The 27390-nt window shown below is 40.4% G+C and overlaps 1 protein-coding gene across 6 annotated transcripts in view; it reads right to left on the reverse strand.

Moving 5' to 3' along the window:
- Window positions 1-7613: 7613 nt before the first annotated feature.
- The window catches only part of LOC135090060 (uncharacterized), a 90952-nt gene continuing 71175 nt past the window's right edge, over window positions 7614-27390 (reverse strand). For 3 of the 6 annotated variants that reach the window (XM_063986320.1, XM_063986321.1, XM_063986318.1), the window contains 6 exons: window positions 25178-25305; window positions 23148-23285; window positions 21626-21799; window positions 20286-20618; window positions 19737-19800; window positions 14841-16477 (listed from right to left, as the gene is read on the reverse strand). In XM_063986320.1, the coding sequence (XP_063842390.1) occupies window positions 16038-16477; window positions 19737-19800; window positions 20286-20618; window positions 21626-21799; window positions 23148-23285; window positions 25178-25305 (1277 nt within the window). In that variant the 3' untranslated portion in view covers window positions 14841-16037. Of the gene's footprint in view, window positions 11740-14840; window positions 16478-19736; window positions 19801-20285; window positions 20619-21625; window positions 21800-23147; window positions 23286-25177; window positions 25306-27390 lie in introns of those variants that run through there. The other 3 variants (XM_063986322.1, XM_063986319.1, XM_063986323.1) reach the window with 3 other exon arrangements.

Here is a 27390-nt window from a genome sequence, read left to right on the forward strand (position 1 = left end):
GGTGTCTCGTTCAGAAGTGATGGGCCTGCAATAAGGAAGGACGTACGTTTCTGGAAGCGGCGCTATCTCCAAGAATAAAGATTGCAGGATGCCATCACCTGCATATCAGTTTTCACTTTCACTGCAATACTGCTATCACTGAAGGCACTGTACAGAATCTTTACAAACACTAAGTTACAAGAAAAAATGAATAAATGAGTATAGATTTTCCATGTTCAGCCAGTGTAATGTCTAGAAATTGCTATATAACGAGGATATCTCAAAGTGATTTATGACTCAAGAGTGATGTATCGAATAGCAGTGTGTTGACAGGCCCTAGGATATGTTGAGGGTACGTTTCCAAGGGTGTTTCCATTAGCCTACTGGTTAACAATTTTGCAGCATGGAAAAACGTGAACCTAAGTAATCATCTCTGTGGCAAAACGATGAGATTACAGATTGTCTCAAAAATGCGGGCCGGTGCCTGGTCACGTCCCACTGCAATGTTATAAATGAACAAGTCACAATAGCAAGGTATACGGCGTACCCATCCAATAGCCAAAAGCAGAGAGAGAGAGAGAGAGAGAGAGAGAGACTTCCGTACACAGTGGACTGCTAAGTATTGGACCGTGGTTCTCTGCCATTTTCAGTAAGTTATCGCACCTGGTGGGCTTCCCAGACTTAAACCAACCAAAGCAACGTCCCACGCTCCACAGAAGCCACACATCATTTACGGAAAGGTCAAAAAGCAAAACTGTAGTACTGTACAATGTAGTGTAGTAAGGGGGCAGGAAAGTGCGTCATATGCAGCGTTGAAATACACAAATCTTAGGTACAGAAGAATACTGTTAGTGGTATTAATGTATTTAATGCGATTTTGAATTAGGTGTACAAATACCACGAATTCCAAGTGGACACACACACCTAACACTGAAAAACGTTTTGTGCTGTTCAACTTGGCATCGTACAGTACATAAACAATTAAAAACTGATGATCTCTTATTCCAGTATGAGGCGGTCGAAATAAATAAATAAATAAATAAATAAATAAATAAAATAAATACAAATAAGTATATAAATAATGAAAAATAATGATGATGATGATGATGATGATGATAATAATAATAATAATAATAATAATAATAATAATTTTATTATTATCTCTCTCTCTCTCTCTCTCTCTCTCTCTCTCTCTCTCTCTCTCTCTCTCTCTCTCTCTCTCTCTCTCTCTCTCTCTCGAGAGAGAGAGAGAGAGAGAGAGAGAGAGAGAGAGAGAGAGAGAGAGAAAGTATGAAAAATGTAGAAACAAGGAGGGAGTGGGGATGGGGAGGCAGACATGGGGTTGAGAAAGATGTGGCTTAATTGACACTTCACGACTTCTGGCCTCTGATATTTACCTATATGGTTTTAGCTAAAAATAAGGGTAGGAAGGCTGGTTTATCAAGCAGGAAGCCGTCTGTACACATACATAAAAAAATACAAAAGTAGTCAAGCCTGACCTGTTCATTTCCTGTACAGCACAAGTTAACACAGGCTTTGTCCAACTAGCTAAAACAGCTTCTATGAAGATAGGTGTTCTGAGACGTCTCCGCCAGTTTTTCTCACCCCCCCCCCAGCTGCTAACTCTGTACAAGGGCCTTATCCGTCCAAGTATGGAGTATGCTTCACATGTCTGGGGGGGTTCCACTTACACTGCTCTTCTAGACAGGGTGGAATCAAAAGCTTTTCGTCTCATCAACTCCTCTCCTCTAACTGACTATCTTCAGCCTCTCTCTCACCGCCGCAATGTTGCATCTCTAGCTGTCATCTTCCACTATTTTCATGCTAACTGCTCTTCTGATCTTGCTTCTGATCCCCTCCTCCCGCAGCCTCGCTGCACAAGACTTTCTTCTTTCTCTCACCCCTAATCTGTCCACCTCTCTAACGCAGTATTCTCAATCATTCATCCCTTTCTCTGGTAAACTCTGGAACTCCCTGCCTGCTTCTGTATTTCCACCTTCCTATGACTTGAATTTCTTCAAGAGGGAGATTTTTGACCACTGCTTTGACCCTTTTATGGGACTGGCATTTCAGTGTGCATTTTTTTTTTTTAATTGGATTTTTGTTGCCCTTGGCCAGTGTCCCTCCTACATAAAAAAAAAAAAAAAAAAAGACCAACCTGTATCAATATGACCTAAACAAGTGTCTGTCCTTCAGATAACACTTGAAACATTTTGTTCCACTCTATATTATTTTCTTAATTGCTTGTTTAAACTTATTTATATATAAATATGAGGGATAAACAAAAATAAATAAAATTCCAAAACCCAATAAAACCACAATCTCCAGGCCTCTCTCTCTCTCTCTCTCTCTCTCTCTCTCTCTCTCTCTCTCTCTCTCTCTCTCTCTCTCTCTCTCTCTCTCTCTCTTTTAACCCGGGTTTTTTACAATCCTGGATGTGAGGTGTCAACCAACACTACGTCAGTTGCAGGGTCTCTCGTAGCTCACAAGAATAGGGAAGCCATTTAAATAATACCTTTATGTGTGGTTGATAATGTCCCACGGCTTGTGACGCCAATAAGTAATGTCAAAATTACTTGATCTTCAGTAGAATGTCCCAACGTCCAATGGTTCCAAGTGCCACCGCACAGTGAACTGCAGGGATGACGTACTTGGTAGAATGGTAGTCGGTGGACAGTATGCATTCAAGCACAACATCATTACCAACACAAATATCGCATCCTTCCTCAGGAGGGCCTGCAAGCAGGAAAGTCTCCGCACACTTTGTGCATGTGCGAGTAGCCTCGGTTTGTGACTGGTGCGAGCAGTCTCGCCTCATGATTGATGCGAGAAGTCTCGCCTCGTGAATGGCCGCCACCTTCATCAGCTAACCTAACCTGACCATTTTGAATTGAGCGTTTGGGCGTTGTTATTTCCGGAAATTCCCCAGCCTGCGACTCTGCCACACCTACACCAAGACACACCTCATGTCAGGTGCTTCCTACCTCAAAATTAAATGGTGTTGTAGTATATATACATTGTGATGTTCTAAAAAGGCAAGTTAGTGTAATATATGTTTTTTTTTTTTTTTAATGATACTTGCTTTATTTTTTTAATTTTATTTATTTATTTATTTTATTTTTTTGCAAACACCACAATACTTGGCAACGTTTCCTCCAAGCGTTATCACTTTTCCATGGGTGACCGAGTGAGGTCACGCGGTCAGACTGATCGTGTTAATCCAAAAACTCACAGAAACTCATAGACGACTCCTGGAAGAGGCCCATCAAGCCTGTGACTCCAGCTCCGAATTGTACATTCTGGCTCTTATGGTCATGTGGTCGAGCCTGTTATCTAGGCTCCCTATTTTTGCAGTGTAATCAAATCTTTGTTCTTCATCTATCCATACTTCATCTAACTTTCTTTCAAACTCACGAATTGATTCAGCATTTATCACATTGTCTGGGAGGCTATTCCAATTATTCACCACTCTATTACAGAAGAAATACTTTCTGATGTCTAATCTTGCTCTTTGCATGAATATTTTCTTTCCATGTCCTCGAGTTTATGATTCTTCCTGCACCTTAAACAAACCTTCACATACATCTCTGTCGTAAACTCCACTGACAATTTTAAAGGTTTCCACCGTATCTCCTCTTGATCTCCTGTATGCCAACGTTGGTAGATCCAGTTTCTTCAACCTTTCTTCATAGGAGAGATCCTTCAGGCCTGGTACCAATTTTGTTGTCCTGCGCTGAACTCTTTCAACAGCCTCCACATCCTTCTTCTTGTAGGGACACCACACCTGATTAGCATATTCAAGGTGTGGTCGAATCATTGCTACATACAAAGATTTAAATATTTCCTCATCCATGGTAACGAATGTCCTTATTAAACCAACCATCATGTTTGCTTTACTTGTTTTCTCGGCAAAATGTTTATTGAAATTTAAATCCTGGTCGATCTTTAGTCCTAAATTTTTTTTTCTACTTTAATATGGTTCAGATCTTCATCCATAGCATTTTGAAATATATCTGTATTTGTTCTATCAATCCTCATCAAATTGCATTTCTTGGGATGGAACCTTAATAGCTATTTCTTTGACCATTCATTCATTCTATTGAGATCTTGTAATTTTCTGCATTCACTCTCATCCTTTATCATTCTCAACACTTTGGCATCATCTGCATACGAAAACATCTCACTATTCAGTATTATTTCTGGGAAGTCGTTATCAATCACTTCCATCCAGTCTGAACTTGTACCATTTACAATTACCCGTTGTTTTCTTCCTCTAAGAAAATCCGAAATCCACTCCAAGATATCACCTCCTACACTGAAGCTTTTTATTTCCTCCAGCAATCGTCTGTGAGGTACCGTATCAAACGCCTTCTTAAAATCACAACAAGCGACATCCACAACTCCTCCTTCATCTAATATACTTGTCCATTTTTCCATTACAGTTATCAGTTGAAGCACTGTTGAACGTCCACTCATAAAGCCATATTGTTTCTTTGTGATGAGCTCATTTTCCTTAAAATGATCAATAATTTTTCTTCTACTTATGGTCTCCATTAATTTACAAATTACACGTCAAACTATAATTATGGGTCCTTTCTATCCCTTTCTTGTGTATTGCCGTAATATTTGCAATCTTCCAATCCTTGGGCAATTTTCCCTGCTTCATCGATAAATCAAATATGATTTATAATGGACACGCTATTTCGTTCCTTGCCTCTTTGATTATCCTAGGGTGGAAACCTTCTGGACCTGGTGCCTTGTCTCTTTTTAAACTGTCAATGCCGAGTTTAACATCACAAGTAAACTGTATTTAGTCCATAGGTCGCTTACTCTCGCGCCGCCAGCTGTAGGATGTAAGCTACCTCTCTCGCTCGTTCTCGTCACCTCCACAGCCGAGAAAAGAGCTTATTTATTCAGTAAGTAAGTATGTTTGAAAGAAAAGGCTAATAGGGGGCCATTACTTGACCCTTCAAGAGCTGTTGCCGAACAGCGAAAGCCACCAACGTGAGCGAGGCAACAGTTAAAATAATTTGTTCATTTGCCAATGAAGTTACATGACAGAGGCCACCCGCACATCTGTGTTCTCCTCACCAACGAAGAACCGCCCTGCAACCATAACTAACGTTGATAACTTTGGCAAACGTATGGTGAGAAGGACAGTTTGGGGATTTTACGCAAGGAAGGAGATCCCAACACAACACAAAGTGAGGGAAGAATTAAAGGAAAATATTTCCTTCAAAGGATGCACTGAATCTCTACAGAAGTTTCTCAGACAAAAAAAAAGTCGTAACTAAAAAAATAAAAATATAACATTATAATTTAAGGAAAATATATAAAAAAGGAAACCTATCACATTTAAATGAAATTCACAATGGAGAGAGAGAGAGAGAGAGAGAGAGAGAGAGAGAGAGAGAGAGAGAGAGAGACCAGCTTGATTTTTTCTCAAATTCTAATGATTCATAGGCAAGTATAGATCACTGATAGAAATAAATTTGCATGAAATATAGATTGTATATGCAGAGAGAGAGAGAGAGAGAGAGAGAGAGAGAGAGAGAGAGAGAGAGAGAGAGAGAGAGAGAGAGGAAATTTTTTTTTTTTAATCATCCATCCATCCGTCTATCCACTCTTCATAAGCAAGTATATATCTCTGATGAAAATAAATTTGTATGAAATGTAGATTGTAAAAGCAGAGCAGAGAGAGAGAGAGGTGGTGTGTTGGGAGTGAGGTTGTCAGTGACACATAGGCCCAGTTCAAGGTTTGGCAGACCGCAGGTCAGGGTATCTCCGGAAGCAACGCCCAAACGCTCAATTCAAAATGGTCAGACCATAACTATCCTAACCTTATCTAACCTAACTAACCAAACCTGACTGACTGACCTAACCTTACCTTATATAGCCGATATAATGTGTTACAATATCCAGTAATTTGGTACAGGATAGTTAGGTTAGCTGATGAGGTGGCGGCGGCCAATCGCGTGGCGAGACTGCTCACACATGCGCAGAATGTGCGGGGACTTTCCTGCGTGTAGACCCTTCCCCTTCCTCTCCATGGCGCCTAAATCATGAACACTGGAAAATTTCTTCCCTTTGTCTTCACTTCAGGTCTGTCAAAATCAGGAAACGTTGTTTGGAAACAATGCAAACTGTTTCCGAATTGCTTCCAAACTGTTTCTAAATTGTTTACAAACTTTTTCCAAAGTGGTTCCAAGCTATTTGCAAACGCTTTCCAAATTATTTGCGAACTATTTCCAGTGTTTTCAAAGTGAAGACTGTTTCTTGTCCACACCTCAGCATTCGTCATAATGCCATCCATCCATCTATCCAGTCATCCATCCATTCTTTCATCCCTCCATCTACCCACCTCATCTATCCATCCATCTGTCCATTCATCTATCCATCTATCCACTCATCCATCCATCTATCCACTCTTATGAAAATTGTTTCAAATTGGTCCATTGCCCCAAGTTCTCCCATCTTGAAGGTCATACTGGGAATGAAGTGCCTGGAACTTCGTCTGCATTACCTCCAATCTCTCCTGCTGGATAATTTGACTTAATTCAGCATCACATTTTGGTTGTTATTGCCAGATGGCCTGCAAGTGACGCCCCTTGACTCTGACTAGCCTAAAGTCACACCTTGTCGCATTATAAGAATGGGAAATAAATGACAATGGCAGGGATATTTCAGTGTTTCTTGGAATGCTGAGGACAGAGAGGCAATACAGTGATAGAGGACGATGAGTGGTTGAGGTTAACACTGGAGGAGGAAGATTTTTGGTGGAGTTGAGGATCAAGGTCAAGAGGAGGGGATAATCTGAACTGCAGGGCAGATAGCTGCATCTGAGGACTTATGAAAAATAAACTTTGGCATTATAAATGTTTCAGGAACTCAGAACGAGGTCTTAGATGACTTAGAGAAGGGGAATGAGGAGGGGTGTGTGTGCTGATCGAGGAAACTGTTAAGGGGGATATGGGGGGGGAAGGATAAACCCCCAATTCATTAGCAACCCTGAGTGTTAACTAAGGGTTCAAACAGCTGTCTCTATCAACAGCTATAAATTTTCTCTCATGGCTGACTTCTAATCTATTTCTGTGCTTCAAAATGCAAGGCATCCCATATGGAATGATTCTAATTAATTTTAGGGACTGTGTGTATGCTTGCTTTGTTTTGTATGAATGTCTAGTTGCTACTGCATACAGAATGAAACAGACCTACAGACAAAACAAGACAAAGGCTGAGGTATTGAGGGACAAAAAACAAAGGAATAGCACAAATTGCAGTTTAGTTGCAGTGGCTTGGCAATCTGGCATCATGTGACAAAAGCTGACCCTCATGAACATCTGTCCTCTTAAAATGATGCACTGCTGTGGAGGACTTTCATGTGACAAACAGAAATCAATGAACAACATAACGACTTGCCATAAAAGTTATTCCTAGATGGTATGTATCTTAAACAAGACCAAGTTGGCTTATTTTTTCTGCAGACCTTACACCTGACAAAACAAACCAGATATTCAGGTAAGGCTCAAATGAGTCACCAAAAAAACAATTCAAGAAGGCATATAAAAATGCTTCCAGTCTACACCACTACCTTGTTAGTTCACCTCTTCCATAAAGACAAATAAAACAGCATGTCTCAGTAATGTATTTATGAATATAGCACAATAATAACACTTTTAATATATGGATGCTCTTACCTAAACCCAAAGGCTTTATTTACATGTATATGTACAGCTTTTGATCTGGCAAAATAGTGATTATTAAAATAGTCAATATTACATACATAAGCTGATGAATGTATGATGATTTAAACAGATGTGTAAATCATACAGCAAATGAAGTGTAGGATAAGTAAGTTGTGGTCTGGGCAGAGGTGCACGTGGCTTGTGGAGCGCAGCGCTGTGGGACAAACCATCACAGGATGCTTGGTGGCGCCATGCCTCCCACCAAACACTCAGCTCAACTCTCCACTTGTCTGGGTTCTCAGTGTTTCCATGATAATAATAGACAAATTTTTTAGCTTTTTTTTCTTTGAGGAAAGTGAGTGAAATGTCCACACATTAAAGTTCCCACAGATACTTCCACTGTTTCACTTAGAAGAAAATCCTACAAAATTAAGTTGGTTGCATAAGACTTCCTTGTTTGCTAATGTGCCAACTTTTCATCCAGTCATGCTTTCCTTTAGCTAATTCAATGTTCTCACTTTCAAGAATAATATGAAAAGAAGAAAAAATAACAATAGGGAGTCTTACTGAGCTCTTATCTACAATCCTCTGTGGTGTTAAAACAGCACTCAGAGTCCTGGTGTAGCAGTGTCACATTCCCATGAATCACCTTTCCCAAACAACAAGCTCTACGTTGCAAATTATATAAACAAGGATGTGATCAACACACCAAAATGGGACAAGGACTTGTAGCTTCCCGGCGCCCATGCCAATTCATGCCCCCTGCCTGTGTGAGGGTGTCAGGGTGTGAGGGTGATGCCTGCCACCCCTTGCCTCACCCTGTTTCCCTCACCTTCCCTCAGTGTGTGTGTGTGTGTGTGTGTGTGTGTGTGTGTGTGTGTGTGTGTGTGTGTGTGTGTGTGTGTGTGTGTGTGTGTGTGTGTGTGTGTGTGTGTGTGTGTGTGTGTGTGTGTGTGTGTGTGTGTGTGTGTGTGTGTTATGTGCTCTCAAGCCCTGCACTTGCACCACGTGACTGTCTCCAGAATTTCAGCTCATGTACCTGGAGCAAACTGATTACTGTGTGCAACAAAACACACTGAATTTAATAACATGGGTCAGACAGAACTAAAAGAGCCTCAATAAGGTGTGCTACCTGGATTTACTAAGGGGATCACAAGCAAGATGCACACAAATAATCTGTTGCTTGCTTATTCATCATGCCACTTGTAGTGCAACATTTCTGTAAATCATAAATGGAAACAGTTCTCATCTAATAATTGTATTGTCAAAGATTTGAGAAATATTTCCAATATAATTTTCAATCATGATTTACAGAAAGCAAGTGGCCTGAATAACCATTACAATAATCCATTACAGCAGGGGAATCAAAACTTGCTTTCCATGAAATGAGCACCAACACTTTGGTGCAAAATTTGCTTGTGTGAAAACCCACAATTTCTTCTGTCATGATGCTGTGGAATTTATTGATAATTATCAATAAAATAGTGACCCAGTTGACCCAGTAAGAGTCTGGAATAATAAATACTCAAATCTACAATAAGTGCACTATTCTGAATTTTGTGATTACCAAGTGAATTAAGACATTTAATTCATCTGGATCATTCATTGAGGGGAGGAAAGGTTACGTGGGACTGACTGAACATACTGATGGTCTCACTAAGCCATACAACACTGAGGTGATGAGAAGTGAGGGCCACAGGACAGAGGGTGAGTCAAGGGCTGGCACAGCATCACCCACCATGAGACTAGAGTGTACAGGCATCCACCGCGCTGCCATGGCTTGGCATGACAACCGGCAAAGGACAGGTTCATGTCAGCTAGTAATAAATACAGTAGTGTTCAGTCCTGCAGAGCAACACAGGCTTGGTGCAGGGACCAGGTTATAATATATATCTAAAATAGCTACAAAAAAATAGGTACTTTTATATCAAACAAAATTAGTAACTGTAAGTATAAAACAATGATTTGCATGAATATGATTCAAGACATAAATAATGGGCAAACAGAAGGAGCAGTGTGAGGTGTGAAGAGTGAGCACTCCCAAAGAGCTGGCATGAACTAGTGAAGAAGAGGGCGAGGCAGGAGAGTGTGACAGACGTCTGGGGACGTCCACCACGGCTCCCTCCTCTGTCTCAAGGCACTGGCTGCTCCCGGAACGTCTAATAAAGAGAGTCATGGACGGCCTGCACTACTCACGACCAGTCCACAGTCTTTGCCGGGATTCCAGACTTCCTCCCACCACAAAAGACCTTCCACCATTTCTGTGGCTGGTGGCAGCTTTGATATGTTACCCAAATCACAAAGCTTAGTCCACAAACGGCGGCTTTCACATCTACGAGACTTGGTGTGGAAATTAAGTGTAATCACAAAGACATGTTGAGCCAGTGAACTAAGAGCATAAGTGACTAATGTAACAAATAGAAAAGCTGGCACCTACAAGGAATGTATGTAAATCACTTCTCGAGACAAATTAACATTTTGTTAAAGGACTTGCCATCCAAGAGGACACCCTAATTAAGAATAAAAATGAAGGTTATTAAAGTTTAACATTCTCTTTTACAGTAAATCTTAACAACTTTTCATTCACTTTCTTATCCTGTTGTTTCATGATGGGACAACTGGAAAAAAAAAATCTGTTGACCTACAAATGAAGATCCTGTGTAAAGAGGCAACAAAATATATATTAAGTATGTTATAGTCTCCATCACAATACCATGGCACACACATTACTTCCTCAACAAAACATGACGTCACACTGGACAGCTGACTTTTCTGACCACAAACAAACATAACATGGCTCTATTTGCTCATGAAATGATACAAAAAATAGTCCAGGCTGATGCAGTGATGCATGAAACATAACACGAGTGCAACGACCAGAATGGTTTTCAATTAATCAATAAGTAACAAGGAACATTTCTAGGGTCTAAGTAACCGAAGGTCTCCTCCAACATCAGCAGAGTCAACATTAAAGAACTAAGAACTGTCTTGTACTCGGTCACCCTCGCCATTTTTTTTTTTTAAAGTTTTATTTAGATTTTGGCTTAACACCCCAATGGTTACAAAACGTGAGCAGATAATTGCATGAACATCAACAATATTTACACAAGAAAAACAGGAGTAACTTGGCACTCTTGGAAGTTTATTTTTGGAAGATGGTTCCCCCCATTGCCTGGTTCCCACCATCCACCGCTTCCACACAACCCAGGCAATCGGCGCGCTAGTAAATATTGCACACTCCACTTTCTGCCGTCCCTTCCGCCACCCTGACTCGGGTTATCACACGGGTAACAAGAGAGAGAGAAGTGTTAATGGGTCAGTACTTGGCCTCAACAAGGTTCATCAAGAGCAAAAGGTATGTGGTATGATACAAAAGGCACTTCTATGCAGTTCTACTTTTGCACTTTCACACAGTGCCAGTGCAAAATTCACTTCTCCCATGGGTGTAGTGGAAATGCTACAGGCATCTTCCCCAGCGGGAGAGACTGGCCCAGGCTGGTTACTGGAGCACACACAGACAAGGCTTCTTCCCTCCTGCTGATACCATCATCACTCTCACCATAATCATTATTATCATGAACCACAGCCAAATGAAGAAACAATTACTTCTATCTGTTCTTCATCTAAATCTCTCTCTCTCTCTCTTTCTCTCTGTGTCTCTACCTTACAAATGTACTGGTGTTAATTGTGTCTCTTGGATATCACTTACTGAAGCCTCAATCACTTGTGCACAATGGGTAATTTCTATCTTTTTATTTTGCATAGGCAAGCAGACACACACTAGAGCTGACCATATGTATACTCAGCCCAGCACGGGGAGGACAAGGGACACACACGGCCGGCCTGTCTCACCCATCACCTCACCGCCCTTAGCAGTGGGAGGACGCTTCTGTGCCATACATTTTGGCACCCACTTGTAGGTGGAGAGGAGCATGGGGTGGAGGGGGAGGAGGGGAGGTGTGGGTGTGGGTGGGGAAGTGGAGGGAGGACTGGGAGGAGGCAGAGGACATGGAGGCAGTGGAGGGGTTGGGGCCAGGAGGAGGAGGTGGGGCTCTGCGCTGACCCATTGGCTTGACTGAAAGAAAAGACCAAAACAATTCTAACAAAGGACTCCTCAGTAGTCATGGAGTAAACACACACCAACATAGACACCAAAGCACACTGATTGATGACTCACTGGTCATGATCAAGGTAAAGTCTTTATAGTAATCATTTATTGTCTACCATGAAAAGCTACCACAGACGGTGAAAGTAATCGTGGAGCATAAAATTGTAATGAAGCACAATAAACATTAAAGTTGAGGAGTAATAATACCAATGGAAGTTTAATTCTTAATCAGGCAATACATAAATGTCAAATGACTCCCTTTATGCAGAATCAAGTGGCAAAATAAAAAAATATGCTTATAAAAATTAAATCTCATTATGAAGTAAATTTAACAAGAAGGCTGATCTAAGAAATAGAACATGAAATTAAAAGTAAAAATAAGGAGAAAAGGAAATCAGGAAAGATGATAAGAACCAGTACAGAAAAGAAATCATTACTAAAAAGATCTGACTAGGATTTAAAAAATAAACTGAAAAGCAAAAATACTGACTACTCAAAAGTGTTTTACACTGAAGAAAGGAGAGTTTATATAAGTGATCAGGAAGACTCAGTGAAACTCCACACAAGACTCACAAAGTTATATGGGAGAAAAAATTAAATGTTACAAATGAGTCACACACAAGTGGAGTATTTCCATCATGTGTTCTGGACTAACAAAATGGTCATCAACTTTCTTCTCTTTCTCAATCAAGAATTAAATTTAGTTAATATATAAACCTCAAGGAATAAAGAATGGAAATTTACAAGCTTCCATTACACTTACATTCTTTGCCACACAATGTAAAGGCATGCAAAATTATCAGTAATTCTTCATGCCCTTCTACACACACATGTTTAGAAGTGATAAAATAAACAAATAGCAATTAAACTGTATCTGTGAGGTTTTCTTGCTATTTGGTTATCAATTACACTCAGACAGTCCCATAGCCAGGGCACCACATCACTCCACAAGATGACCCTCCCAGCCATGCACTCACACCATCACACTGCAAGCACCTCCAGCAGTGTTAACTGTTAATAAAATACCAGCATGCACAGACAGACAGGACAGACAGAGACAAGAAATGAATCTCCAGTATACAGCAGTGTCATCTCTGTTCACAACTATCAGTATGCATACAAAGAAAAGCTGACAGATGAAGACAGACAGACACATACAAAACTAATTGCCAGGTCAATGTTGTGCCCATCAATATAACATCTGTAATGTAACATAAGACTGTAAGCAGATTGATGCATGAAGCCAACATGGCAAATGGATGTGGCAGATGAAACCACTTCCTAAGACCAAGACAAGTACTGCACGATCTGAGACTGCACTGAAGCAATTGTGTAATGTCAGGAGCTGCATTTTAAGTTGCTCTTTTGACACAAACTGACTGCAGCTAGACATCCACGCTTTGCCATTGCATGGGTCTTCATGTGGCCAATGATCTCTTCAAGTACATTAGTGAACTTTGATTTACAAAGATTTAATTTACAAATTTTTGAAACTATGAAAACAATAATTTTGTCCTTTATCTTGATTTACAGATGTACAACTGTCAGCTTTAAAATACTGAAAAACAGCTAAAGTGGAAAACTTGGAAGTTTATATTTGATCTCCACTTGCATACATTTAAATTGTGACAAAAATTTAACATATTTAATTTGCACACTGATTAGCCTGTACACATTTCATTCCCTCAATCTTGAATTGCTCATTATTCTTAAGGACAAGACTATGCCTTCCCACAACTTGTTAAAATGCTGCCTCTCTTCTCCTTGCTTGGAGGCAAGACCTGTTACTTGTAATTCACAATCCTGCATGAAGCACTGAAAGACGAACTCTAGGATTCCTGGACACTGCAGGGCACACTAATGCAATTCTCCAGACCACTCAGGAAAGCTGCTGCAGTGCAAAGCAAATTAAAATTGATATCCTTCACTCTGACCAGAGAGGAACACTGGAGCAGGAGCTCCAGTAACTTAAGGAACCTTTCATAAATATATTACATTGAAAGCTAAAACAAACCATTGCATTGATTCCTAGACATCTGGTGCATAAAGATCAATGGTGCAGATGAGCACCTTTCTTTGTAACAACACAGAGAATTACATGAGGGTACTTCAAGTACACTCCTCACAATGTCATCCAAATAAATGCTAACTTTACCACAAGTAAATACTGATGATAATTCTTTTCTATTGAGAATAATGAAATCATTTATATAATTCACCACTACAACAAAATCTCCAATTTTTTTCTGCTGAGAATAATGAAGTTGTTTATATAATTCCTCACTGCAACAAACCATCGTGTTCTTTTCCATCAAGAATCATCAAGTAATTTATGCAATTCATCAGACAATAAACTCTCCAATTCTTTTCCATCAAGAATTACCAAGTCATTTATGTAATTCCTCACTTCAACAAATTCTCAAAAATTGAGATATTGCACAATTTTTTTAGTACAAGCTCCTTCCAAATAATGCCTTGCAATATTTTGTAATTTCTCATAATGGCATGCTCCTTTAAGACACTGTTCTCAAAATATATATTTACTTCTTCCCTACATCAGATTCCTTTTCAAACATTGTCTCAAGGTATATCATGTCACTTCTCACTCTGATACACTCATTTCATATACTGCCTTGATATGTTTTGTAGTTTTCACTACAATAAATTCCTTTTAAGTACTGCTTTGTGTTACTTTTGTTCCAACCCTGCATGTAAACACAGCAATATTTTGGGTTAGTAACTCTAACAAAACCATAAATAGGTGGGAAAAAAAAAATGTTGTATTATTGGATGACAAGACACTCCAAACCACACACACACACACACACACACACATACACACATATACACACTTGCCTTCAGATGAATTTTATGTAGCTATAAAAAGGAACTATGGAGAAAAAATGGAATATCTGAAAAGAAGAACCAAAGAATTCATCCCTGCAGGAAAACTAAGAGTACGTGACTTTTGTACAAAGCATGAAGGTTACAACTCAGGATATACATATTCATGCAGTAAGATGAGCGACAAGAAATCATGCATGCAAGATGGACAGTAAATCTAAAAGTAAAACAGTCATTTATTTGTGTTGCATTGCCCAGACCTCAGACAAGACTGAAAAGCAACTGGAACAGGTTATAGAAGGAATCTTTATACAGAAGGTGGCAGCGGCAGCACATGACAAGTGACAAGTGGAATAATTCAAATAATTTTTCTGTACATCTGTTAATGAGCATCTGGCTTGTTGTGACAAAAGTTTCCTTTTATTCTCTTCTACACTTTTTTTTCTCAGTGATAAACTCTGATAAGCTATTCTTTTACCTGTTTTGGAGCTTTTAACCTGATTCCATAATGGATAATGGAAACTCGGTTTCTTCCTTCCTTGAAATCAAGAACAGATTTGTTAACTATCTGTCATCTTGCTGCTAACCATCCCTAAGCTTTCACTGCTGTAAGGGTGAGGCAAACAGTAACCACTGTTATGGTAGGGAAGGCCTTCTTATCCTGTGTTCACTTCACACCTAATCATGTGGTCTAAGTGTATGCTCACTGTATCAACTGTAGTGTCTACAACTACTGATATCTACATTTTTGTAACAATATAGGTTATAAAGAGCCATTAAATCTCTAGTAGATTCCACTGTGTGGCAGGCAATCTATCCTACTCAACTCCCATGAACACCTGTCTTCATTTTGACATGAGTATAAAGAGAAGACAACTTTCAAAACCCTATCATATGAGAATTATTTACAAAGATCCATACACAATATAATAATGATATTAATCATCTTAAAACATTAAAGTACTTGATTTTTATAAATTCAGCAGTTCACACCCAAATATTTCCTACATAATCCTAACTTCTTTTTTAAACACTTTCACTTTTCCTACAAATGTAGTGGCAACTAAAATTTATGGCACCATTGACAAAATAATTACATTATCAACAAATAAACAATTTTTTTTTAGTTCTAACATTTCAAAAAGCTTCTGAGCAAAGATATTTCAGAATTCTTGCATTTATCACTAAATAATCTTCAATTTACCAGCAGACACAGCCAGACATTTCCCCACGCTGGTGCCTCAGGAACCTTTGGACTCAGGCTGCATCAACATTACTCAGTAAGAATGGGAGGAAAAGCACAGGAAAAAGATTTAGGATACAAAATCTACAGAAGAGAGCAGTGTTACTACAGCCAAGTCTCACTATGTAGTCTTTTCTTCCCTTGAGACCACCACCACCACCACCACAACTTCAGCCCCTCACACATCGGATGCATGGCGGGTGGCATTTTGAACTGCAAACTTCTGTCCCGGTTGAAAGCCTCTCCTGAGATTGTAATTGGCAGCAAAACTAGGAGGCTGTGAGGAGTTTACAGGAGGAGGAGGTGGAGGAGGAGAGGCAGAGGAGGGAAATGGAAGAAGAGGAGGAGGAGGGATTGAGGTGCACGGTGGTGGTGTGGGTGCAGGTATGGTGCCAAAGGTGTTGGCAGGTGCAGGGTGTGGTGGTGCAGGAAGTGGGCATGCAGGAGGTACAGGTCTGGTGTGGGATGAGGGGGGAGGAGGCGGAGGTGCAATCATCCCCGGCCGCCTGGTGCTCTTACCGTTCTTGCTGGGGTAGGTCTTGAGGCAGTTGGAGAAGGTGATGGGCAAGGGGAACTCATGGAGGGTGTGGAAATAGAACTTGCTCTCAAATTCACTACCTGAAAGTGTATCAGTTTGCATTAGTAGCCACCAAGGCAGGGAAAATGTACATGTATCTGATTTTATTCTTTAAATAATAATGCAGAAAAGAATGAAAAAGCAAATTGACATACTCTCAACAATGGTTAGAAGATTAAATTAGTTATATTATCAGTGACCTATGTCAATCATTGCAAAAAGCAGAAAATAATCAGGTGTTATTTCTTATATGCCTTAAAAAGTACAAATCATTTATCAAAATAATATTTTTTATGTGCCTTAAAAGTATAAGTTATTTTATCAATCAGCCTTTACCTAAACTACTTTACAAATATACTACAGATCTCACATTTCCTAAAGCACAACAATAAAGTACAGTGGTGGTCACAAGTCAAGCAGCTTCCTGCACTCCCACTGTGCTTGGTATTTTCTCTGTCTTCAGTCTTCTGATCTCCTGACAAACCTGACAACTGACAGACTCACAGGAAACCAGAACTCAACATTGAGCCACAACACTTAGAACAGTGGAGGTAAGTACAGTAAATTACTCAACATCTGACCATGACTATACACTGCCTCAAGTAAAGGAACTTTGTGTCTATGGACTGAGGGATAAAATATTCATAACCTTCTCAGATACACAACACACTACTACAGTAAACTTTACCACCATGTACTGAGTTTAAAGAGCAGATACACAACACACTACTACAGTAAACTTTACCACCATGTACTGAGTTTAAAGAGCAATCTTCAACTCTGTACACTGTGTGCTTCTCCTACCCAAGCCATACACTGCCTGCCTACAGGAACACATAATAATCAGTGTCATAGACTCTGGCCCAGTAATTCTGCCATCTGAGGACACATGAACATGGCATTTACCAAGCTGTGTTTACCTAGTTCAAGTTTTCAAGGCTCAAGCTACACTATTGTGGTTCCTAAGAAACATTTATACTTTTCTAGTCTTTCTTTCAGTTGGTGTGCTTACTTTACTAAGTCTGTTCTCATTTAGCTTATTTTGGACTTTAACATTCAATGGGGAAAAAACTTTATTATTGTTATCTGGGAATTTCTTTTATTTTTTTCTTGGATGTCCTCTTATGTATCCAGAATTTTTCCTTCCTTAGACAAGAGTCTCTCATTATCTGCTTCTTTCATCTTATTTAACGATCTGAACATTTTAACTTTTGTTTTCACTTCCTTGCCAACACTAGTGCAATATTCTCACCATTCTCATCTTTTTTCCTTAAAAAAAAATATGGTACGCTGATTTTGTATTCCTACCAAAGCTGTTATTTATTTGCAAGGTACCAGACTGTTTGTATCTGTATAATCTTATGCATAAGTAAAGATCTTGATAGCAATACAAAGTCAGTTTCCTCCATTTCCAAATAAAAAAGGAATACATGAGCTAATCAGTGAGAATCACAATGCTTGGGTGTCCTCAGGTGGAAAAAAACTGCAACCGAGTCCAGCAAGTAGCAAAGGCAGCAAACTAGGCCAAGTCAAACACAACACTGGTGCGCACTACAGATGTGCTGCAAAGCTACCTCTACTTGAAGAAACACAGCACCACCACTCACGATAATAAACCAAATTGCAATACGCCCGATACAGATCACAATATATGATATAGGCCTCGTAAGCTGGGCCCACAGATGGTGGAGATGGCATAAGGGTAAACAAAATGTGAATAGTATGTATTAATCATAGAAAAAGAACACTAACAGCCTATATGAATTCAACAGTTACTGTAAATATGAGCATATCTTTCTTCTTTTCATAATTGTGATTCAAGTGTTATATGAGTATGTAGACTGACAGATAGACAGACAGCATGTATAATATACAGAATGTTATTGCATGCACTTACTACAGCACTCATGTTAAGAGGAAAGTCCCATCCAGACAGTGTCATCTAATAAATATAATGCAACAGTAATCTAAGACAAGAAGAGACAGGACAACCTAAGAAGACCTAACAAGTTAATAGCTTCATGCAAAGCAAGCACACTTAATTTACTGTATTTGAATATAATGATAAATCCATCCACTAATATTATAAAGAATATATAATCACAAAGTATATAAATTCATGAATATATATATATATATATATATATATATATATATATATATATATATATATATATATATATATATATATATATATATATATATATATATATATATATATATATATATATATATATATATATATATATATATATATATATATATATATATATATATATATATAGCGCACACACACACACACACACACACACACACACACACACACACACACACACTATCCCACAAATATCTGACATAATAAAGAAGAGCATGCATTTGAAAGCCCTCACTTCACTTGCTCTACACTTCTGGCATCACATTTACTATAATATATAATGTCTGAAACTTTGGATGAAAATATATTGATAAATATTCCTTGTTCATGTAACTATCTAAGAGAGAGAGAGAGAGAGAGAGAGAGAGAGAGAGAGAGAGAGAGAGAGAGAGAGAGAGAGAGAGAGAGAGAGAGAGAGAGAGAGAGAGAGAGAGAGAGAGAGAGAGAGAGAGAGAGAGAGAGAGAGAGAGAGAGAGAGAGAGAGAGAGAGAGAGAGAGAGAGAGAGAGAGAGACTCACAACATACTGAAAATAGTTAAGAGAAAGTGGCCAGGCATCAAGACAAAACAATAAAAGGAAAGAACAGAACATTAAACTTTGGAATCACACAAGTCCTGCTGAAGAGACAAACTTTCCAGACACAGCCTATTTGCTCCCTGCCTTGCACAGGCACCCATAAAAAGAACAGACACAAACTGAAAGAAAAATATAATGGGAATTATGCAGACATCTCCTCCTCCACACTAAGAGTCTTCTGCTTCCCTGCTTCCTTCCTCTTGGATGATCTCTTGGTCTTCTTGCTTTCGTTTGAGAATTTTTTTGGCTTTGATCCACAAGCAAAACAAGACACATTCTCCTCCAGATACTCATCCTCCCCACGGGTGAGTCCATATTCCACACACTCCCGGCAATTGTCTGCCCTCTGCTGGTACAGGTTCTCCTCACACTCCCTGCACTCTGCCTGAGCCTCAAGAACACACGCGCTGCACTCCAGTGACTGGCTGCGGGAGTAAGCGCTGCGGAACTCCTCATCACTGTAGGTGAGGTCCATTGACTTGGCACGGAGGGTGCTGGTGCTGTATATGTCTGAGGACCTGTGGCTGAGCTTTGAGGGGAGAGTGCCATAGTAAGTGGGGCCACCCTTACCTGAGGACCTGGATAAGTGCGAGGAGTGTCTGCTGGGAGGCTGGGGCGGAGCCGAGCTGGGGAGCTGTGGGGGGGAAGGGTTATGGGTTAATGGTTATGATCTTGTGATTCTAATTCAGTTCTCAAGTTGATTCAAAAGCAGTGACTGAGTGGTTTGCCTTCCAATGATTTGTTCTGATTCTTTGTCTCATGTTTTTCTATTACAGAATCATACTACTCTCACTCTGACCAATGATACAGTATTGTTCTGGCAGTGATATTGCACACTTGACTGACTGTTATATATGATGTCATGTTTACTATTATTGCTTCTTTTAGAGTCAGAGAAGAGGTTGTGCCAGGTAAATAGATTGGGCCAAAAAAGAAAGATGAATTGTGATGGTAATGATGTTGTGATAATGAATTGTGATGGCATTTATTAAAATTTTACTTAAAAATACAGAACTTTTTGCCTGCCAGAGTGAGACAGGTGCAATTCAACAAATTTATCATGTGCACATAATGTACATGCTGCAGCAACAGTTGTGGCAACACTGTGGTACAGCTTACCTCTGGCTTTGACGCGGTGACCGCCCGGCTGGGGGGAGGTGGCGGAGGCTGGCTGGGTGGGGGCACACTGGGCCGGCTGATGGGGGGTGGGGGTGGCCGGTCTGTGGGTGGCCGGGTCATGGAGCGGACGATGTTGACCCCCATGTAACGGCCCACCGTGTTTGGCTTGGCGGGGTGACCTGGCGAGCTCTTGTGGTGGTGACTGGGGGGCAAGGTTCGGGAGGGCAGCAGGTTCTCCTCTGCTGAAAACCTGTGGTTCTGCAGGTCGGAGCGGTTCACCCTCATGCTGTTGGCCCGGGCAGTCTTGTTGGAAGAGAGAGAGTCACCGTTGGGCTGAAATATCCACAGCAGTGGGTCATTCACCTCATACTTGTGGTGCTCGCCACAGAGACAGAGAAGAGCCAGACCAGAGGGGGTTAGCAGTGTGTTCTGTCCCGAGACACACTCCACACACCACCCACGGCCAGCAGAGGGCGTGTGAGGCATTGAGGGAGACTGAACTAGAGCGACTCTATACCTCACCTTCTTCAGCCATACAACCAAAATAAAAACAAAAACTAAACTAAACAAAGTAAAAAAATAAATACCATACAAGGCTAGGCTATTAATTAAGTGAAGCTTTTGTACTCTGGTTAAAAATACACAGCAAGTAAATAAGAAAATAAGTATATCAACAAATGGCTGAAGCACTGACTTCATCATGGAATAAAGGAGTAAATAAATAAACAAACAGATACATCACTGAAGGACTGACCTCACTATGGAATAAGTAAATCTGAGGATGAGTAGATAAATAACTGAAGGACTGAATCCATCATGATGTAATTAAAGAAATGACTAAATCAGTAGACAGATAAACAATTGAAAGACTGAACTCTGAAATAAATATGCAAACAAGTAAATAAGTAAATAAATGACAAATGAATTAATCTCACTATGAAATATACAAATAAGTGAAAAAAAATGTTGATAAAGAATTAATTGGAAGACTGACCTCACTATGAAGCATATAAGAGAGAAAAATACATAAATTGAGGAATGAGTAACTGAAGGAATAGCCTCACTATGAAACACATTAGCTGGAAAATATCAAACACAAACCACAAGACAAATAGATAAAAGAGTGAAGGACTGACCTCACTATGAAATATGTAAGAAAATGAGAAAAATACACAGACAGAGAAGTAAATGAAGAAATGACCTCACTATGAAACATGTAAAAAAAAAATTTACAAAACATGAAACATGTCAATGAAGCAACAAAACCACACTGGTCATCACCAACAATCACACCAACATTCACCATGAGGCTCCGGTGGTCTCTGCTGTGCATCACTTGCCTGTACTGTTATTTTGGGAGGCAGCGTTGGCTTAGAAGGCTTAGAACCATTGGGAGGTCTGGGAGGTGCTGGCTTGTTGCTCAGACTGGGCTTACCCACTAAGGCTGGCTTACTGGGGAGTGCTGGGTGGAAGGCACCGTCAGGGGAGGGCGGTGCGGGTGCTGGTCTGTCATCCTTGAGGGGGAGTGGGTGAGGAATGAAGCCAGGATGTGGTTAGGGAGGCAATGAAGCAACAACCTTAACAATGAATTACAGATTACCCGAGAAAACAATGTATAGCAGTGTTACTCCTACAGTATCTGGTGAGACAACTGCAGTTCTAACATCTCTGTTATGCTGGTAAGACACTGGCCTATGTTTTGAGCTCTTAAAACTAAGTTCAAATGCTTAAAAGATGATGAGTCAGGTTCTCAAGTGTGATTCTCTTTAATGATGGTAAGAATCCTTGTCACAATATCATTAGGATCATGAAAATATCTTCAAAAACTTGAATGACTTCCACTAGAGCATCTGAAAAATTAGTTGAAATATGATACCAAATACAGTTCTCTGCCCTTTCCACATTCTCATAATTCTATTAATGAGGCAGTGATGTGTTGTACAGAAGTGATGCCACTGATTTCAGAATTACTCATCTGAAAGTGATAATGTGAGGGAAATCACATGAAAAGGGAAGCTATGCAATGTTCAGTGGAGGCAGCAGGAAGGAGGCCAATGAAGAGACTGAGGATACCTGGAGGTGGTGTGTGGAAGAAAACATGAGAAGGATGGACATGAGAGAAGAGACTGTCTATGACCACAAAAAGACAGAGAGAGTCATAAGCTGTCCAGTCCTGTGTGGAAAAATATGGACATAAAAGTGATGATGAGAGACAATGACAGTGTTCTGTGAGTGACGAGAATGAAATCTGTGACACAATTTCTGTACATAATTAGTCACGCCTTTACTACATGATGTGTCATTTATCTTTTCAACACCAAAGAGCTTAATTTCATCATTGCTTAATCTTACTCATCTACAAAATAAAAGTAAGGGAATGGTGTCTGTTTTCACACAGCTCAGTGACTCTAAATAAACAGCTGCCACTGACTACACACAAAGGAAGATACCAAGGCACAGCTCAGACAACTGATCCAAACTTCAGTGGAAATGAGTGATTCAGTTGGTCTCTGTTTAGGTGTCTCTCATGTCTGTGTTGTCACTTGCACACCTTGAAGATAAACTGTACTGAAAAGCTGTGGAGTACCCCATAAAAAGTGATCTAATACAAATACATACTTTGTTTATATCTCTTATAAGTAAACTTCAACGAGAGAGAGAGAGAGAGGAGAGAGAGAGAGAGAGAAGAGAGAGAGAGAGAGAGAAGAGGAGAGAGAGAGAGAGAGAGAGAGAGAGAGAGAGAGAGAGAGAGAGAGAGAGAGAGAGAGAGAGAGAGGAGAGGAGAGAGAGGAGAGAGAGAGAGAGAGAGAGAGAGAGAGAGAGAGAGAGAGAGAGAGAGAGAGAGAGAGGAGGTCGTCTTACCATGGGGGGGCGAGGGGGTGCTGGCTTGCTGGTAGGGGGAGGGGGCAGAGGTCCCTTGTTGGGCCGGTCCCCAGTCAGCGTGGGCTTGAGGTTGGCAGGCGGCGGAGGTGGTGGTGCAGGGTTGCTCTTACTACTAGGCTGTGGTGGGTGAGGGCAGGGTGAGGAGGAGGCAACAACAGGGGAGTGATACATGTTATACTGCCTGGCTTAGGGTGATGCTGCTACAATGACACTTGGACAGGAGGTAATGGTAGTTATTGTGCATGTAGCTATGTGTTGTGTTGTGTTGGTGACTGAATGCTCATATTGTGTTGGGTTAGTAACTGAGTGCCTGTGTTGTGTTAGTGACTGAGTGCCTATGTTATGTTGTGTTTGTTGAATGAATGCCTGTGTTGTGTTGTGTTAGTGACTGAGTGTCTGTGTTGTGTTGTGTTGGTAACTGAGTGCCTGTGTTGTGTTGTTGGTTGGTAACTGAGTGCCTGTGTTGTGTTGTGTTTGGTAACTGAGTGCCTGTGTTGTGATGTGTTTGGTAACTGAGTGCCTGTGTTGTGTTGTGTTGGTAACTGAGTGCCTGTGTTGTGTTGTGTTGGTAACTGAGTGTCTGTGTTGTGTTGTGTTTGGTAACTGAGTGCCTGTGTTGTGTTGTGTTGGTGACTTGAGTGCCTGTGTTGTGTTGTGTTGGTGACTGAGTGCCTGTGTTGTGTTGTGTTGGTAACTGAGTGCCTGTTACTGCATTCAGCAAAAGGGTTAAGTTGCTGCGGCTGACTGCCACAACTGGCTGCCGTGTGTGAAGGAGTCCTCAGGGAGGGAGTTACACAAGCAATTCAATCTGATGGCTTAGTGAAGTGTGTGGCAGTGTAGGTGACAGAGTAAGCTGGTGAATGAATGAGCAAATATCAATAATTGGGTTTATCAAATTAATGGATAATGTGAGTACAATCTACAGAGTACACAAGGTGGCAACATTATCTGTCAGTGTGATGAGAAGTGAAACAAGACATGGGCATCACTCATTACAACATGTTCAATCTGGTGCCAGTGACCACAAGTGTGTCTACCACTAGATATCACTGTGACTCAGGAGAAGCAGGACAGCAGTTCATGAGCTTACTGTGAGCATTTCACTTTACAATTTACCTTGATTTACCAGCACACTCCATTAGTCCTTACCTCCTGAATTACTGTTAGAAACCTTACTACAAATACTCACAATTTTGTCTGTTCTCAGTATTCATTATGAAAAAAGTAATGTTACATATTACCACTTCCTTCACAACACACTCACCCACAGCCTCCCAGTGGGGACTATGGGGCTGACTGGGGCTGTGAATTTGAGGTAGGATTATAAGACTGCAACAGGGATTGAGAAGACTGAATGCATTAAGATGGAGAGCTGCTAAATTTACAAACTGTGTTATGACACTGTAAAAACAAGAGATAAAAGAGAAATCATGTGGCATCAGCAAGGGTCAAAAAAGTGTCACCTCTCCCACTAAGAACCAGCTGCGATCTGGGATTGAGCTCAGAACTTAGTGGCCGTGAGGTGAACACTGCACCACTGATCCGAGGGTTTGTGGTGCTTGAAGCGGCTGGAAGAGTCTGGAAGGGGCTGCAAGAGACTGGGAGGGGCTGTAAGGAGCTGTAAGGGGCAGGGAAAGGCTGGACAGGACTGGATGATACTGGAAGAGACTACAAAATACAGGGAGAGGTTGAAATACGACTGGAAGGGGCTGGAAGAGACTGGGAGAGGCTGTAAGGAGCTATAATGCACTGGAAAAGGCTGGATGGGACTGGGAAAAGGCTGAATGGGGCTGAAAGATACCAGGAAAAGGCTGAATGGGACTGGAAGCGGCTGGAAGGCACTACAAGAGAGTGTAAGGGACTGGAAAAGGCTGGGTGGAGCTGGAAAAAGGCTGGATGGGGCTGGAAGAGGTTGGATGGGGCTGGAGAAATGCTGGATGGGATTGGGAGGGGCTGAGGAAGACTGGAAGGGGATATGGAAGGGACTACAAGGTGCTGGTGGGGCCTACCTTTGGACTAGGCGGTATACTGTTGTTATTGTTGTTGGTGGAGGTGTTATCGGAGTCAGCGCTGTCACCGGAGGGAATGCCAGGCGCGGGCTTCCTCCCAGGGGGCAGCAGTGGGCCACTCCGGCTTGCTGTGGGTGGGCAGACCTTGTAAGTAATGAATCTATAACATGCTACTGCAATTCCTTGTTCTCAATGCCTCCTTACTGCTGTGATTCTAATTGTCTTAGAGTGCATTTTGTCTTTCATCCCTCATTACTGTTGTGTTTCAAGTTATCTTGGTGATATTTTGTATTTAACTCTAAGACTGATGTTTTTTATTCCTTTAACAACAGCATACAAGAAGTCACAACACTTAAAAGCATTGTACATGATCTTTCCAGGCACCTTCAAGAAAGAGATTAAATGTCTAACCAGTATAATGTTTAAAATGGCTGTATAACGAAAGGGAATGTGTCACAGTGGTGTGTGATGAAACCATGTCTCAAATACCCGTGAAAGAGTTAAGTTGTCTTTGTGTATATTTTGTGATTGATCTTTCTTTATTGCTGTTTCAAGTTATTTCAGTGAATATTTTATCTCTAATCCTTCCTTACTGTTGTGTTTCATGTTGTTGCTATGAAAACTTGTCTTTGATCTATACTGACCCCTACATTTGATGCTGTTATTATGAATTTACCCTCTAACTACAGCTATATTTGATGCTGTTATTATGAAAATTTGTCTAACTTTTTACTGCTGTGTTTTGAGTTCTAGTGAGTATCTTGTCTTTAATCTTTCATTTCTGTTGTATTCTGTGTTGTCATCATGAAATTTTGTCTTTAATCCCCAATAACTGTTGTGAAGTTATCTTAGTTAAAATTTTGTCTTTGATCACTCACTACAGTTGTATTTGGTGCTGCTATTATGAAATGTCTTTAATCATTCATACTGTTTTATTTTATGTCATTATCTTTTCACACACAACAAGAAAATCAAAGTTGAGGTAATCTGGTCATCCAGTAAGAAGAGAAGATCAAGACCCTAATAAAAGTCAGAAAATACCTGCTGGAGAGAGAGGACCCAGGGGAAAACAACAATGAGAGAGATGAAGTGTGGGAGGACTAAAGAAAATGAGAGCAACAGAAGATATAACAGAGAAACAAAGGAGAAGACTGATACATGGAGGCAACCCTGACACTCGGGACATGATAAAGGAGAGGGAGGGGGAAAAGAAAAAAAAAAAAAAAAGAAAAAAAAAAAAGAAAAAAGAAAAAAGAAAAAAAAAAGAGCAAGAACAGGAACAAGAAGAGCAAGACCACAGGAATTTATCAACAGAAAAAGTAAGAACAGCTAAAAGAATTGGAATAAGAAAAAGAAGAATGAGGAAAGAACAACCACTAGAACATATTACCAAAAAAGGGAAGAAATGAAAGAAGAGGAACAAGAAAAGCAAGAACACAAGGAAGACCATTGGAACAAATTACCAGAAAAGACAAGAAATGCAAGATGAATAAGAACAAGAAGAGTAAAGAAAAAAATATGAACAAGACCACTGGAATACATTACAAGAAAAAGCAAGGAAACAAAAATAAACGAAAAAATTTTAATTTCCATTAAAACCATGATGGACATGATTGAGGTATGCCCACAACAAGCTTGACACAATCCTGTAAAAGGGAAAGAGGAGGAAAGAAAAGACAATGAAGGGAGAAGGGAGAGAGAAAGGGAGAAGGGAGAGAGAAAGAAAATGAAATGAGACACAAAATATGACTAAGACATGACGAGAACAAGCTTGACACAGCCCTGTATGAGGAAAGAGAGAAGAAAACAGAAGATATTTGTAAAAACTTAAGGATGGAGGGATGAAAAATGAAAGAAAAAGACAGAAGGAGAGAGATAAAGTAAATGAACTGAAAGACACAAAGCATGACCATGGCACATCTACAACACATTTGATGCAACCCTGTACAGAGAGAGAGAGAGAGAGAGAGAGAGAGAGAGAGAGAGAGAGAGAGAGAGAGAGAGAGAGAGAGAGAGAGAGAGAGAGAGAGAGAGAGAGAGAGAGAGAGAGAGAGAGAGAGAGAGAGAGAGAGAGAGAGAGAGAGAGAGAGAGAGAGAGAGAGAGAGAGAGAGAGAGAGAGAGAGAGAGAGAGAGAGTTAAGGATGGAGGGAAAGATGAAAGAAGAAAAAGCAGGACAGAGGGAGAGCAAAAAAGAAAAAAAGGAGAAAAAAAA

The sequence above is a fragment of the Scylla paramamosain genome, chromosome 34 (genome assembly GCF_035594125.1).
Source record: "Scylla paramamosain isolate STU-SP2022 chromosome 34, ASM3559412v1, whole genome shotgun sequence".
Lineage (NCBI taxonomy): Eukaryota > Metazoa > Arthropoda > Malacostraca > Decapoda > Portunidae > Scylla > Scylla paramamosain.